Genomic DNA, 16,341 nt, shown 5'->3' on the forward strand with positions numbered 1-16,341 from the left:
ACTGAGTAAGAAGACCTGTCTTTCAGAAAAGAAAAAATTCAGAAAAATATTATCTCAAAGAGTTTAGCATATTCAAATAAGTTAATGCTGTTTTTCCAGAGGCTGCAAGTGAAGAAACAAAAGCAATACAAAGTATGCCACAGAACAACCAAAAATGCTGGATTTGGGTAATGCAGGCAACAGATGTAAAAATTGCAGGATTTCATTAGAAATCTGAGAGGGAAAAAGTGAAGCTCTTATTAAAGACTTAAGACCAGAATCTCAAAGAAATATAGTACTTAACTAGCAAATACTAGCTGAGAAAATATGATACAAGAATAAAGGTGTGATTATAGAAAGGAAGAAAATAATAATAAGGACTTTCCTGCAATTGTGCCAGACTGATTTTCTTAGAAGCCCCTGCAAAGTACTGCAGTTTAAAGCATTTTTACAGGTCAGAAAGGTTACATTTCCATAAAAAGAATATGATTTTGAGTGGTCAGATCTGCAGATTTGAACTCCTAAGAATATAAAACAGTATCATAAAAACTACTGAATATACAGTTGAAAAATTACCTAATTTCCTCTGCCTCTACAAATAAGCATTTCTAGGTGAATATGTATTTCATCCTTAACAACCAAACTGAAACAAATTTAACAAGTTATCAAAACATATCTTCAATCCAAATACATTCAGCAGACAACAAGAAAACATCTGGAGGAGAAAGCAAGAGAAACAAAGACAGCTGCCATTTGTAGGCAAAGATGGTTTAAATAAACCCAGGGTTTATCTCATGTCTCTTTACTCAAAAATTGTAATTGTTTTATGTGCAAGGTTATTTTCTTCACAGTAACTCTTGTGACCCAAGTAAATCTTTCAGCAGCTACTTCTTTGCCAAGGTTGAAAATACTGATATTCTTTAAATAAACATCTCTTTATGTAATCCTTGCTTCCCAGTACTGGGTGGAGTTAGTAAGTTCAGAGCCATACTCAGTTTTGTGGACAGAATGAAACTCTTAAAACATCCAAAAAACTGATCATATTGAACCCTGAAAGAGACTGCATCTTGCAAGATAAGTATTAGATTATTTCAGTAGCTCTCAAATTGATATCCTATAAAAATGATGAAAATCCTTGCCTAGCATATACATTTCTTACCTGTAATCCCTTGAAAGGGAAAGGTTAGGCTGCTATGGAAGTGATCTGACCTCAAGTAACTTCCCCCCCTCCCAAATTAAAGCAACAGAACACAGGTGTTAAAACTCTTCATTTATGCATATCACTCTAACTGCTTTGCCTTAGTTTTCTGAATGCTTCTGTTTAGATAAGCTCTTACTTGTATTAACATCAAAGTTGTTACAACATGTTCAGACTTACGTAATGCACTTTTTTGTTGTTGTTGGAAATATTAAAAAGCCCCATATTCATGCTGGTGTGAAGTATGGCCAAAACAGGAGTCTTCCTAACACTGGCAGCAAAGCTAACTATGTTAGGTGATTCAGCCTTGGTGCTTCTCAAAACTAGCAGGGGAAAACAAAACCCATTACTTGTTTCAGAAGACCATAAAACAAATAATTCTCATTTTATCTCAAAGCACCAACCTTAATCATGCTATTGATAGAACCAATATGTGGTTTTATTTGAAGTAATCAATCCTGGTTCTGTTCTTTTGCAGATCACTTTAGTTGTCTGCAAGAGGCTGACTTCTGAACAGTCCAGAAAACACATGCACGCGTTTTTTTAGCTACAGCAGTTGTGCCATTCAGCTCAATGAGCTTTCTAGCAGACAAGACACTTTTCAGCAAATTTACGGCTACATAGTGTTATAAGCATTATATCACATACTCACAGGAACAGAGTGGTCCTGCTGTTCAAATCACAGCATGTCCCAGTGCTGTTGGCAGTGCTTGCCTTGATGATGCAGACAATATGTAAAGAACCTGAGCACGTGCAAAGGGTGACTTGACAGCAACTGCCCTCTGCAACTTCTGTCTCCACTGCTCCCGTAATTTTTAAGCAGGATGGGAAAGGTTTAGAGGAGATAGAGAAGGCATTATGTCTGTGTTACCCAGCCAGAAACTTTTCCCTGATATGTTTCAACAGATAGACACAATAACTAGTTCTGTCTGCTGGAGCCACCAGTACAACAGTTAACATACTTTCTTCATATTGTTCACTAGCTTGAAAAATCCGTGATAAAAAAAATACAATTCACACAACTCTATTCCTTATTGTTCAAAACACTTTACTTCCTGGGCAATATCTCATCAGTAACACCTAGCTAATTTGTGAAAAGTACTTCTCAAGACCCTTCAGGCTACAAAGCTTCATAAAAAAGTAAAAGCTTACACCCTGTAGAATAAATCTCCATTGACTGCAGAAAAAGATCCATGGTGTATGAATGTAAACTGAGCAAACAAGTGAATTCTTCAACTACACAGTTGGTTTAGTATCTGTTAATATCCCTCATTCAACAATTATTTCATTTACAGATGTGCAAGGGAAAACTGAATGGTATGATTTATTTAGTCAAGAGGAAGCATATAAAGGTCAGTTCATGCAAAGAGAGAAGACGTTACCACATGTCCTAGTTTGAGCCAGGATGAAGCTGGTTTTCCTTTTGCTGATTTTATTTTCCTTCAGTAAGCTTGCTTTTAACTAGTCACAGAACCTTCCAGCTAAGGCTGATAAGAGTGGAATGTTTTTCTAACTGTTGGGTCTTCAAGGTTGCACCTTCGCTCTGCTGGCTTAGACACTACGGGGAGATCTGTGACCCCCCTGTAGGAGGCTGAATTAGACAGACAGCAAAACTGGCCAGAGATATTCCATTCCATATATCTACGTAAGCTCAGAGGAAGGTCAGAGATCACAGAAGATAACTTCCCACTTCTTCTTCCCTTCTCTTCTGTCCATGACCAGCATCTGGGGAGGACTCCATCCATCCATCACCACTGACTCCCAGGCTCGAGATCTCCTGACCCTCATCACTCTGCGCTCTCTCCAGCAACTCCGGGATTCCTCAGGACAGTTCCCAGCTCAAGAGATGCTGTGGGAGTTGCTGGGGGTGGAAGGAGGCAAGAGGCTTTTGCACATATCTGAACTTATTTGTATATAATTGTATATATTTTCTTATATCATTAGTGTTTAATTAAAGCTGTGTAGTTTAGTTTTCAATCCAGCCAAGTCTCTATCTTTTTCTCTCTCTCCTTCCATACCTGGGTGGGAGAGGGATGGGCATTGTTGTCAAACCTGAGTCAAATGGTGACACCACATAATTTCACATACTACTCATTATGAATAGCATACAGTAAATGGTAATCCTGACCTTTCATGTAGTACTCTTCAGTTCCACATGAAACCAAGCTAACACTGGAATTTGTAGTACTAGTTCCAAATACATAAAATAAAGCAATCTTGAGAAGGTCAAGATTTGTTCACAAACCACAAAAGAACTTGAATTATGATGCAGGTCTTCTGTAGCAATTGTAAACTAGTTTTTCACTTAGATGGTTAATAAACTTGAGTTTCTCTATCCCCTTGTCTTCTAAGGTGGGTGAGGAAAAAAGGAAAAATTAAAAAAAGAATGAGAAAATAAACTGCTATCTATATATTTAAAAATTCTAATCAACACAACATCCCACCTGAAAATCCATTTTATCTGTTCAGTGGGCTATCTGGCTAGGAGAAGTTAAAATACTTTTACTCAACTAGAGCTTGTCTAAAAAACTCACAAACTCTAGTGAACAGTCCTGAAACATTAAATTAATGAGCTCCTCTCAACATTTACCCTTTTTTCAACGCAGAAATCATCTGTTTCCATTTCCTTTTGACATGTCCTTTTGACCTCTCTTCCTTTTTTTGCAATAATGCTCATATATTTTACTAGAATGGTCTATTATTTCACTGCCCCACACTGAGCAGAGTCAAAAGTTCCAGAAAACCAATTAAGTTGGTTGGGGCTTTTGTAACACAAATCTTTTTAAAGCTTCAAGGATATCATCTGCATATCTGCTAAGTCCCCTTGCTAATCTACTGTATAGAATTGTCTATTCTTTACAGTCAGCACTTTCTTCTGTCATTTGTGATTGCTAGATGTGAAGATCTTCCATAAATCTTCCTCAAAAAGCCTATGTTAGCAGTTTCATCCACAAGATCACCATGTCTAATCTTGACATTTACACTTCAAAAGTATCTTCATCTTTCTACAAGACAGCAACACAAGAGTGAACTTTTTCCAAGTGAAAAATTGTCTTAGAAAACTGACCCTTTCCTATAAATATCTACTCCACATATGCTATCATCCTATTGTTTATTTGTTACAACAACATAAGCCATTATAAGAACAGAGAAGGAAATAATATAATATTTTTTTTTCAAGTAGAAATGTAATTTTCCTAGAAGTGAAAATTTCAAAATTCTCTTTAATGGTAAGCAATGACTTAGCCTGCGGGAAAACAGCAGGCTATGTCAATTTTTATCAGCTCATATTTCCTTATCTGACATGTTTCAAATAAATGTGTTTTAATCTCTAAAGGTCAGCAGATTTCTGGCAAAACATGTTAATAGTGGAAGATTGCAGCAAAAGAAATCAATTTTTTTTTTCAGTTCTTTTCAAATATTTTGAGGGATACTTTCCACTGTAAGCACCTAAAGAACGATTTGAAAAGTAATTTCAGAGTTCCAGAACTATAAGCCATATAAGAGAGCTTAAGACATCAACAATAAATGTAGATGTGGTGCTTGGGAACATGGTTTAGTGGTGGACTTGGCAGGACTGCGTTAATAGTTGTAGTTGATGATCTTAGAAGTCTTTTCAACCTAAATTCTATTCTATTCTATTCTATTCTATTCTATTCTATTCTATTCTATTCTATTCTATTCTATTCTATTCTATTCTATTCCCTGCTTTTAGTGCTGGTCTTCTGTTTGGGCTAGGTTTATAAGTGAAGTACAAGTTTAAAGGCCAGAAAATATTTGTTTCATTTTTCTACACATACCAACTAGTAGCAATAGCCTATGTCAGGACCTGAAGTGTGACTAAGAGATTGAAGCAATTAGGGGAAACGAAACACAAGCATACTTGCAACAGTTCATAGGATTGGACTAGGCAGTCTGTCATGCAATGTCCTACACCTTCTTAAAAATCCCAGGCCCAAATATTTACACAGAAAGGTTTACTTGCTTCTGAAAGTGCAGCACAGATAGAACTAGGTCAGCATTCATTAATCAAATACACAATCACTGACGGCCAAAGTGGGCATTCAAAATAGGGCCAAGTTGGGCAATGAAAGAGTTGTACTTTCCATACCTATGGTGGTATTTTGTATAAGGAACGTACAGATGCAAAAGGAGGAGTTACCATAATTTTTAGATACATGAATTATATAAAAATATACAACATTTCACTTACATAGACACAACAGCTGAAAACCACTCGGAACTTAATGACAAAATTTAAAAGGTTAACTTTGCTTATGACAGAGACACGATCATGTCACACACATACACACAAAAAGAAAAAAAAAGGAAAAAAAAAGGAAATCCTCATTATCAGGAAAAGTGTAGAGGGCAAATAGTGAACAAATAGGAACAACTGGGAACAAAACAGGATTCCTCATGGAGATCTGACATGAATGACTGTGACAGCTTGCAGAGTTTTCTACTGCCTCAAAGAAACAAGCTATATGAGAGGTCTCTGGAGGACAGAAGGGTATCACTGGGAATGGGTCCCTGTGCCCTCACTCTGCTTGCATGTGCTCCTGGCCAGAGAACAGCAGGCAGGTTGCATCCTGTGCCAACAGACCTTTGGTTAGACTGTATGTGGGCTTCCTATCTCCTTGCCTTTTAGAAACTTTGACTAACATGCTAGGGTCCAGGCTGGTCAAAACAGGTGCAGAGTGTCTTCAAGATGGGGACAAAGAGAGTGGAGGGCACTACAGGCCAGACAGGGAGCCTCCCATTCTTGAAGACCTATCAGAAGAAATGCTCAGAGAAAATGGAAATCAGAGTAGGAAGAAGCCCACAAATGTTGTTACAGACAAATTCTGACAAATTATTCTTCTTCAGTGACAGGATAACAAGTCTAAATTACAGAGGAGAAGCAGTAGCTGTCACATCGCCTTGACTTCAGCAAGACTTTTGACGTGATGTCATGTGAAATTAATAAAAGCAAGCAAGGAATCTGCCAGCCTGAGGGGGCACAACCTGTTGGAAAGGTGGACTCAAGAGTGCTGCTTACAGAGAAAGTAGTGTAATTGAAAGAAAGGAACACAGGTAGGTCATCCAGTATTATTCAAGCACTTTCAGTTGTGATGCAGCTATCAAATGAAAGCTCTGCTGACAAAATGTGTCAGTACTAAACAGGAGGAATGAAATGCTTTGCAAGGGAAGAGCAAAGCGCAAAATAATCTTGAAAAACTGGAGAAATGGTCCAAATTGTAACACACCTAAACTGAATGCAAAATCTGAATAGTCAGCTGTTCAAAACTGGCATGGGGATAACCAACCAACACCTTCCGGACAAGACAGACAGTCACAATCAGCCATTTCCTGACAGAGGTAAGTTAAGGGGAAAAAAAAGGGAACCAAGAATAAACTACACAAAATATAGGAAATAAAACTGCTCAGCCAGAGGCTGGACGGCAGGCAGTAAATGACAAACAGAACCAAGACATTATGAATGGCTCATAACAATACCCAAGGCATAAAACTACCCACATTTTCAAATTGACTCTGTCACTAGGTCAGAGAGAACAGATATTTTAAACACATCTCCATCCTGCCCTCTCATTCTTGCATGAAGGAACATCACTTCTGGTCCTGAGCTAGAGAATAGAGTGCTCACTTTCCTCTGGCCATCTAAAAGTTCTTTTTGCCCACCTCTAAGACCTGACTGCTGTGTGTTTTCTCATTCTTTCAGTTTCCCTGCGTTTGTCAGAGGGTTCTACCTTTGCTGTGCACCTCTCTTGCATGCCATTATTACGCCACAATCCTGTGAAGCTCTTCAGTACACTGGAGGTTTTGAAGAGCATTTCAATAAACTATCCACTAGGTGTGGCTTAGGCACACATGCTCACGTCTTGGGCAGAAGGATGGACTAACCAATGTCACAAACCTTTATAACTAAATAATAATAACAATAATTTAATTAATAAAAAAATTATTATTATTATTAACACAGATAACTCTTAAACTGTCCCTGGTTGTATTTAAAAGACATGTAAATGTGGTGCTTAAGGACATGGTTAGTGGTGGGTTAATGGTTGGACCTGATGATACTAAAGGTTTTTCCAACCAGAATGATTCTATGATTCTACATACACAACTGAAGAACACTCCATACAGATCAGAAAGATCAGTGATGTATTTTTAAGCAAAATATTAGAAGGTACAATCACTGATGAAAGAGTCATAAATCTGAAGGACTAACCTTATTTGGAGAAGAGGTGGGAAGGAGATGAAGTAAATAAGGAAGTCCTTGATAAACACTCAGACCCTAACAATCACTTTAAGACAGAGACTACAGGAACATGCTGTACTTGGCACAGGAAGGTTTCTGCTCCTGACCCATGTTTATGGAGACTAAAGTTGCCTCTTTATGGTAGCAGTGCTCACCTTCAAAGTGGGTAGCAAGGCTCTCCATGACCATGAAATCTAAACTTTTCTTCAGAAGCAAATTTACACTCCCTAGGCAACCTTGAGAAGGTCACTACTTTCCTATATTTATCCTGCTTCTTAGAAATGGACAAATCAGCACTAAACCATAATTTTAAGTCAAACCTCTTATTTCAGGCAAAGCAGAGCATACAGTATTTTCTTAAAAGTTGCTGAATATAGCTATTGCTAATTGGTGTGAATGGCAATGAGAAAGGCCTCTGAGATGTTTGGTTTAGGACGTTATGAGCTTGTACCATAGTCAATATTTCAAATAACTTTTTCATACATTCAGTGCAAAGACTTAGCCCTTCCTCCTTACCAAAGGTTAGATGTACCTTTCTCCTCTGGTGTGCCAGAAGGCAACTGTGTTTATCAGAATGTTATATCTGAGCTTTCACTAATATGTGTGTGAAAGTAGATTAAAATTGATTTCATACAGTCCCCCAGAAATGAAACAAGTAAAGCATGCAATCTTGTGTACCAGCTGCATGTTATGTAAAATCTAGGAAATCACACAGTCACCACTGGTATAAATACATGGAAAAGTTTGCAAGGAAGTGGAATATCATCAGGAGCTCAATTCTATCCCTCCCCTAAGGCACACCACATACATTTAAAAGACAGTAAACTAGCTGTATTTTTGGAGCTGCACAAAACCAGATGCTCTTTGGTAAGTTCAGTGGGAGTCACTTCAGAAGGAATCTTATGGTACAAAAAAGCAAATTACAAAATGTTGCCAATAATTTAGATATCTGGAAAGTGACAAGAAATGGCATAGTTGTCTCAGAGATTTTATTAGCCTTTCTCAGGTGACATCAAATCCACTTGATGTCAAGTCATTTGATCAAGTCCACAGTACTTCTGGATTGTGCCTACACTGACAACTTGTCCATGTCTTGCAAGTTCACTACTTAGTATTGTTGTTATATAGGATGTATGGACTAAGATAACTATGTGTAGTTACACTCTCAGAAATGGAAATATTTTTTGAGGCAATGTATATTCCTGAGTTTAAGCTTGATTTGTTTATTAAAAACATACATGAAGCCTCAAAGCCACGTATCAGTGCTTGCATTCCTAACTGAGATGCCCTCTACAGTCTCTTTAACTCCCTTTCATAGCAGTAAGGTCTCAACTTTGTTGAAGTGAAAAAAACTTTTTTACCTATCTTGATTAAAATTCAGTATATATAACTTTTATTTATATTTCAGATATTTCTGGATTCTACTTTGAAAAAATACTGAACAAGCAGGTTCTAGAGTCACAACAATAGGCAAAATTAGCAACAATTAGTGGTTTGGGTCTTGTCTCTTCAATAATCTGTTTTTACAAAAAGCTGCTTTTTTTTCTTCCTCTCACATTTTCAGCTCTGCATAGAATATCATAATTGATTGAGCACCATTCATCTTCTATTTTCCTGCATAGAAACCTCAATCCAAGCATACTGACAAAAGTTTTTGGCTTATTGTCAGTTTTCCTAGTTTGGACACACTTTATTGCAGTCAGGGTTTAAAGGGCTCCTGGTGCTTTACACTCTATGCCACAACAGGACCCAGAAGTCAGCCTTTGTTCTCTGTTTGGAGCAACCTTGAGCTGATTCCCTTTGAATAGTAACAAGAGTCATAGACTAGGGGTAGCTAGGCATGCTGATGTGAGGAAACACTGAATCAGCCATCTCAGTCACTTTGTATGCCTTAAATCTCTGGGAAGTGGGATCTTCTCATCTCCCTGTGGATGAACCCGGCCTCTTTGGAGCTGAGCAGCTCTGAAGTTATGCTCAGCAGTCTCTGCTTCTGTGGGTCACTATTTACATCTGCAAGCCAACCCCATTTTGGACCTTGATATCAACAATTCACCTGAACCTCTCACCAGACAAATGGAGTTCAATGGCCTCATATTGGTAATCCTTTCCATAAACTCCTTATCTCTTGCTGTTTTCAGGGCATACAAAGTACACACTGATAAATAATCAGGGAATTGGAGAGGACTGGGAACATCCTGTACATTTCTGTTGCTACCTGCCATGGTAAGATTTCCTACAATGCATTGCAGTGACTCAGGCTAGACAGTCAGGAGGCAGAGGACAGAAGAATTCAGTGAGCACTGAAGATTAGAAATAGGGAAGCTCTACTCCTATGTTCATTGAACATTTCCATGTCCCACACATTGCCTGTGAAAGCAATGGCTCACCCTTCAGCAGAACCTGCTGCTTCAGAATCACAGCTGTAATCAGGAAATGTAAGAAACAACAGACAGGAAAAATTGCTGATCTGAGCAAAAAGCTACCAAAAAACTCCAGTTGTGAAATGACAAATGACCAATTACTGCTAGCAAATTTCAAAACACTGTCTTTTCATTAACTGGTCAAAGTTTTGATAACTCTCAGAGCATTCATCTTTTCTGTACATAGTATGCCACATACTAAGATTCCCTACAAGAAACCACATGGGTTCTTTCACGTGAAGGACCAAACAAAATATTGTGGGGAGATGTGGGAGTTTAATATTGCAAAAGTGCAATATTAAATAATATTAAATAATAATAAAATATTCTTAAATATTAAAACAATATATAGTATATCATAATACAAAAACTCTTTATAAACCCTTGAACCTGAAAGTGATGTGACAAAACAAATCAGCCTTGAATCTGGCACAACTTCTAATTTTAAGTTAAAAGTAAAATAAGAGTAAAATACTTGGAGAAACTCCTTCCTCTTTGTTAGATACAGTATATTTTGTGTAGTTTCTTAAGTTTCAGATGTTTAGAATACATTCTGTTCATATCATAGCTAAACATCTTCTCTATTTCTATAGAAATTACTTACTACTGAGCAATTTTTACCTTTGTCATGAAAGCTCTGAGCATTAAGAGACCAGTTGCATCACAGTATAATGAAAATATAAAACAGTATTATCAAATTAGAAATATGGTGCATATCATGGTTATTGTATTTAAGTATTAAAGAGAAAAAAAAAGTAAATAATATTGATGGAATGCATATAATTACTCTGTTGCATTCTTTCCTCTTTCAGCCCTCTCTTTTGTATGCTATTTCTTTTTTACTAGGACTTACTTATCTGCAACATCTTATGGCTTAGGATCTAATTCTGCTTTCCTGAAAGCTCCAACTACAAATGGCAAAGTGACCCCAAAGCAGGCTGTTACATGGATTAAGACTGAGAGATCTCAACAAACCGTTTTGACAAACAGCTTTGAGGAAAAGAATCCACCTCCTACCCAAGTGATTCAGTTTCATTATTGTAATATAACGTTTTGGTTCTTTAAGTCACTGTTCTGGAATTTTTTTTTGAGAAAACACTTATAAACCACTTATCTAGTAGAAAACAAATAAAATAATTGATTGGCACATCTTTGAATTCTGTGCTTTAAACTAAGACTAGCACAGCTTGCAAGAGAGAAACCTGAGCTATGAATCCTGATGGAGGCATGGCCAGTGCAGCCACAGGCATGCAAATCCTCATAAAAATTTTCCCAGCCCTGCTAATTGGCTAATTTAGACAGTGCCCTGTTCAGCATCTGAAACCTAACAGCTACATGTGCCTGGCTCCCAAGGCACTGCACTAGGCTCCAGCTACCCTGCTGGAGCTCAGACAACTAAACTCAGCACTGAACTTCAAAAAAGCATTTTCGTAGAAAATTATTCTTGTGGGGACTAGCTAGGAACTTCAATAATTATTAGATTCACTAACAGTTTTGTGGATTTGGCATGTAGCTCCCTACACCAGCGATCACTAAGACAGTGTAGACCACAAGAGATTTGTAGTCTGGGCACTCCACAAAGTGTTGATTAATACAGAGAGAAATAACACAAGCAGAACTATGGTGTTTATGGTGAAGACAGGCCTTTCCAGATGTTAGCCAGCTTTTTCCCCACATATTTATTTAGTTTTGTGTAGGATTTTCTGTATCTATCATGCAATTCAAAGAGCAACCCTTAATCCTGGAAAACTTTTAGGCTGCAATACTGCAAATATCCAAACTGGATAGTGCTTGTTCATAGGGCACTAAAAAGCCACTTAAGATCACAGGTTCCTCACATGAATCCAACTAAGAACCACATATTTCTCTGTGATATTTTTCCCCACAGATTCAGAAACATATTCTGACTAATTTTAAGCACTAAATTCCGTTTCTCTTTGCTTTATTTTGTCTAACTTAGCAATTGATACGGTTTTGCTTGGAAACACTACCTCTTTAAATAGGAATAGTTCATGTGTAGTGGCAATAGTTGATAAATTACAACATGCCAGAAATGTTGTGCATGCTTCTGAAAGGTAGAATATTAATGTCTCTCCCGATGTGTCTAGAAATTAAATAGCATTTTTAAGATGACAGAAGTTTTTAATAACTGATCTGAAGGGCCTATAATTTAGGACACATTATAATTTAGTAGGAGAAAAAGGGACAGATGATCTATAGTCCTATGGCAGCAATGAAGCAGAAGTTGCCTAGATTTTCCAAAGGCACACATTCCTGCCTAGTAACTCTAGGTTGCAGTGCTCTATTGCAGCAATAAGTCTACCACAGAATTATTTCAGACTTGAACATTGGTTTATATGTTGCTACAGCACTGGTGCAGGACAGTTCTCAAATTCAGCTATGTTTATAGTTTGTTGAAGATTGTAAATGCATCTTCCCAGCATTTATAAAAAAGCAGACTTAAATAATTCCCTCATGATACAAGTTCCCCTCTGTCCTCTCATGCTCAGGAGTAAGGCACACTGCTGCTGGCCACTATCTAGAATCAAGGCTCTCACACCAGCTCTTGGCGAGCATTAATGGTGAATGTCATTGGGATGACTGGGATGTGACTCCTCAGAAGCAGAAGGCTGCATTCCCTGAGTTAGCTACTCCAGCTGCAACACTAGGAATGGGGAGAGCCAAAGTTGTACTGGCTTATCAGCTCTATATATCCACTCTGTCACCTAGAGGAAGAGAACAACAGTTCTTTCATTTGCTATGCATAAATACATAAGGGTGATAGATGAGAGTGTAGTAGTTCAGCCCTGCAGCAAAAATTAAAACACAGCAGGAACACTATAATAGAAGATACTCAGAAAGAGACACTAGATTGTAAATACTGTCCTCTGCACCTACCTGTACATTTGGGTTCAGATTCTCTAAAAAGGTTGGAATTCTGTTTGAAAAAAACACAACATCATTATACTTATCAGAGCATAATGTATTATCAGAGCACATGTCAAAGAAGACCTCCATCTCAAGGCTGCTTTGCAAAAGAACTGATACTGAGACACTAAGTGAGAAGATCATAGTGCAATTCCATCCTTAAGCTTTTGGAAATGCAGCTGAAAAAAAATTGGGCCTGACTTGGTTCAGTTGAGGGCCATCCTGAAGAAATCTCACCGCACAGGAACTGCCATTTTTTTGCAGGCTATGGAAAAGCCAGCATTTTTGTATAAACTTCCACACCACATTGATCTGGAAAAGCCTTCCTCCCACTTCTTCAGTCTTGCTCCTGTAGCACTACTTCCTTCTCAGCTGTTCAGTGACAGAGCTAACACCAATTCCAAAGGAATTAATTTTGTGAGTCTTCTGGTTTAAGCCAGTACTGAACCAATTTTCTTTCTAGTAATTTTACTTTTCAGTTAAGTCTCTTCTAAGTTGCTGCACTTGCTGAAATTAACAGCATGATATTCAGTCAGTGTCTGCTTCTAGGTACAGTAATGCTTGTTGTTTACAGTTACTGATGGAGAATGCTGTGCAGAATCAAGGCCACTGCTTGGTTCTGAAAAACATATGTTCCAGAAACAGAAGTGAGTGAATGGGTTACACCTGCAACCCTCCTGTGGGGAGTAGAGGATGAGATAGGTGATAAAAACTGATCACCCCATGTTTGTCATACTCAGTATAAATTTGAGGGATCATGAGGGTCAAGCTCTCTTCACCATGGCTGGTGTCCTGAGAAGACTCCATCCATTTGTCTGCATTTGATCCCAATCCATGTGTTCCTGAATCCACGCCTTCCTGCATCCAGCTTCCATCGGTTGATGACTCCAGGAGCTGAGACATTCCCAGGGCCTGCCCTGCAGCCTTGGTGGTGACATGAGTGTTACTAGGGGTGACAAAATGTAATATTGCTTTTGTATATGTTTTAATATATTTTTATTAATTTATATATATTTTAATATATTTTATTATTTTCTCTGTCATAATTACTTCTTCATTAAAGCTGTGCAGTTTCATTTCCAACCCCTAATCTCTCTCTCTCATTCTCTTTCCTTTCCCTTTCTGAAAGGGAGAGGGGTTAACAGAGAGCATCTGTCCTTCGCTTAATTGGCAGCCCAGCCTTAAATTGTGACAGTAAGCAAACTTACAGGACACACCAAACCCAGACTTCTTGTTGGCTGTTGTACCACCACACAGAATATTTCAGTGACCCTATTTCAGATCAGGATGGGGTCATGTTTGAATTTTAAGTTATCCTGTTTTATTTTCTAAATGACATTCATGCATCTGCTTTCACTTTACTGTTTGCATGATGTAAGTTATTCAAGTTCTTTGTCACTGCACTTATAATATGAAATTACAGTTTAGTAGCTCATTAGTGAGAGTAATTGCCAAAATCTTGCCAAACAGCCTGTGTCCACTACGAATGAAACTTGCATAAATTAGATAGGGTGATTTTGCTTGTAGGAAAGTAGGAGAATAATTTAGGCCATAAATAAACACCTGATGTGGCCAGTAGTGTTTAGATGACTGTAAAATGTTCTTTGTGTAATTAGGAAGCACATTTTTGTGTAATAAAGAAAATGAATGAGAAATAAATGTTGAGGGAGTGCAGGTGGTATTGCCACCTTATTGTATACATACCAACACATCATTTTAATATACAACTACTGTAATGTCTAGAACACTTTTTATATTAAGTTAGAAAATTATACATTTTAACTTCAGAAATGCTAGCAAAATGTAATTCTTAAAAAAAATAAAAATCCAGAGACCTAGTTTAAAAAAATAATCCACCCTATATACAGTGTTTCCATTTTGCAGTTTTCAAAGGAAACGGTTTGGAAAGTGATTTCTGAAAAAAATAATTAGTGACTCTTTCTCTCCTCTGACAGAATATAATTAATTAATACCAAAAGCTTTGTGTGCTTGTTTTTGACTGCTTGCTTATACATTTCTCCTTGTTGAGAGAATTCTGACAAATTATAGTATAGCAAAAGTATCACATGGAAAAGAAAAGACAAATGGAAAACCAATCAGTTTTCTTCCAGTTTTAAACAGCGGCAAGTATGAGAGACTTTAGGATCTCAAGTCCAAATATACTCGCATGCATACTTGGAATTATCTACTCTCACACTTAGAAAGAGCCAGAGTAAACTGAAGAAACTGGGGTGTTCATGACCACTCCTGTCTTAGAAGTGCCCTTATTATAAACCAATAAATGACTATGTTCCTCTGGTTTATTTGCCCAGGCTGGTGTTCTTCTCTCCAGTGCTGAGGCCTCCTTTTCACTCACATTTTTCTACTGTCACAGCAAGAATTCCAGACAAGTTTGTACTTTCTCGTTTTGTCTTTCAAATCCTGCCCATGTTTCTAACAGCTGTCGGCTGAGGCAGATTTTGTGTTCCATGTTTGCACAACTGTTTATAAAGTGCTGTTAACACTCTGTACTTACAGAGAGAGCAAAAGTAGGGTGAGTAGCAGCTTTTCTGGAAACACAGATACAAAGTCATGTGGGAGAACCAAGAGCCCCTAGAGAGCATGAAATAATGAGTTCTGCTTTTTTGTCTTGTGTTAAATTGCTGGAAGCTTCTTTGCAGTGTTAGTGACTCCGAACCAGCTCCTGTACAGGAGCTTGTTGGTATGGCTGCTTTTCAATTTGGTTCCTCCTGTGCAGAATGGACACTGGAGCCCAGTATTGAACCACAGAATGCCGTGTGCAGGGGGGCTGAAAAATGGCAATAAGCTGCCTCATGTAGGTAATTCCTCGTGCAGCCATCTAGAACTATTCTCTGGAACACTCAGTTCTGGTCCTTGTTTTTCTCTCTTGTATGATCGTGGTTCAAGATACAGAAGCCTTACTTAGGTCCTTAACTAGATTTTTGGAATCTGGTTGTAATAGAATATCCCAGCACAGAAAACTAAGTGGTATGGTTCACCAGGTTTTATAAATAAAGTTCCTGAAAAAAGTGTTATTTCACTGAGAAAAAGGAAGGAAATACTCAACTCTAGAAACTCATATTTTCTTCAGCTAGGAGACAGAGCCATTTCTAAAACCCTCTCATTTAGCTGCAGAATATTTTTACCACCTCACAGACTGTGATGTGCACAGAATAACAAACCAGCATAAGGGGACAAAAAGATGATTGCATGGAGAGGAAGTAACTACCGTCACTGCTGACCCTGGCGTGTGTGAGCTTTACATGAGTACGTGATGATTCCTGCAAACCTGAGAGTACTCTTAGAGAGCTACCGAGCCTCATTGTCAGGACATTAAATTTTAGCTCAAGGCAGAAACATTTTTCATCATCAAGTGACTAAGAACTTCAGGACTACAGCTGCCATGCCCTGAGATTATGATAGGCACTAAACCCACACTTAACATAAAAAATCCACAAGCCAGATGCTGTCCCTTTTGGTGAAATACTTTTCTGTCCTGCCAATCCTTTACCATGACTGTGCTGTTCTCTCCTGCTGTGCCCTGAGAAGCAACC

The 16,341-nt window shown here is 38.0% G+C and overlaps 1 protein-coding gene across 1 annotated transcript in view; it reads left to right on the forward strand.

Annotated features, from left to right (window-relative positions):
• The first annotated feature begins 6,471 nt into the window (after nucleotides 1-6,471).
• The window catches only part of IL15 (interleukin 15), a 43,084-nt gene continuing 33,214 nt past the window's right edge, over nucleotides 6,472-16,341 (forward strand). Inside the window, exons 1-3 of the mRNA XM_010008995.1 lie at nucleotides 6,472-6,538; nucleotides 9,578-9,662; nucleotides 10,706-10,880. Of these exons, the coding sequence (XP_010007297.1) occupies nucleotides 6,472-6,538; nucleotides 9,578-9,662; nucleotides 10,706-10,880 (327 nt within the window). The remainder of the gene's footprint in view (nucleotides 6,539-9,577; nucleotides 9,663-10,705; nucleotides 10,881-16,341) is intronic.

Source organism: Chaetura pelagica, unplaced genomic scaffold, assembly GCF_000747805.2.
Source record: "Chaetura pelagica isolate M959 unplaced genomic scaffold, ChaPel_1.0 scaffold221, whole genome shotgun sequence".
NCBI classification, from domain to species: domain Eukaryota; kingdom Metazoa; phylum Chordata; class Aves; order Apodiformes; family Apodidae; genus Chaetura; species Chaetura pelagica.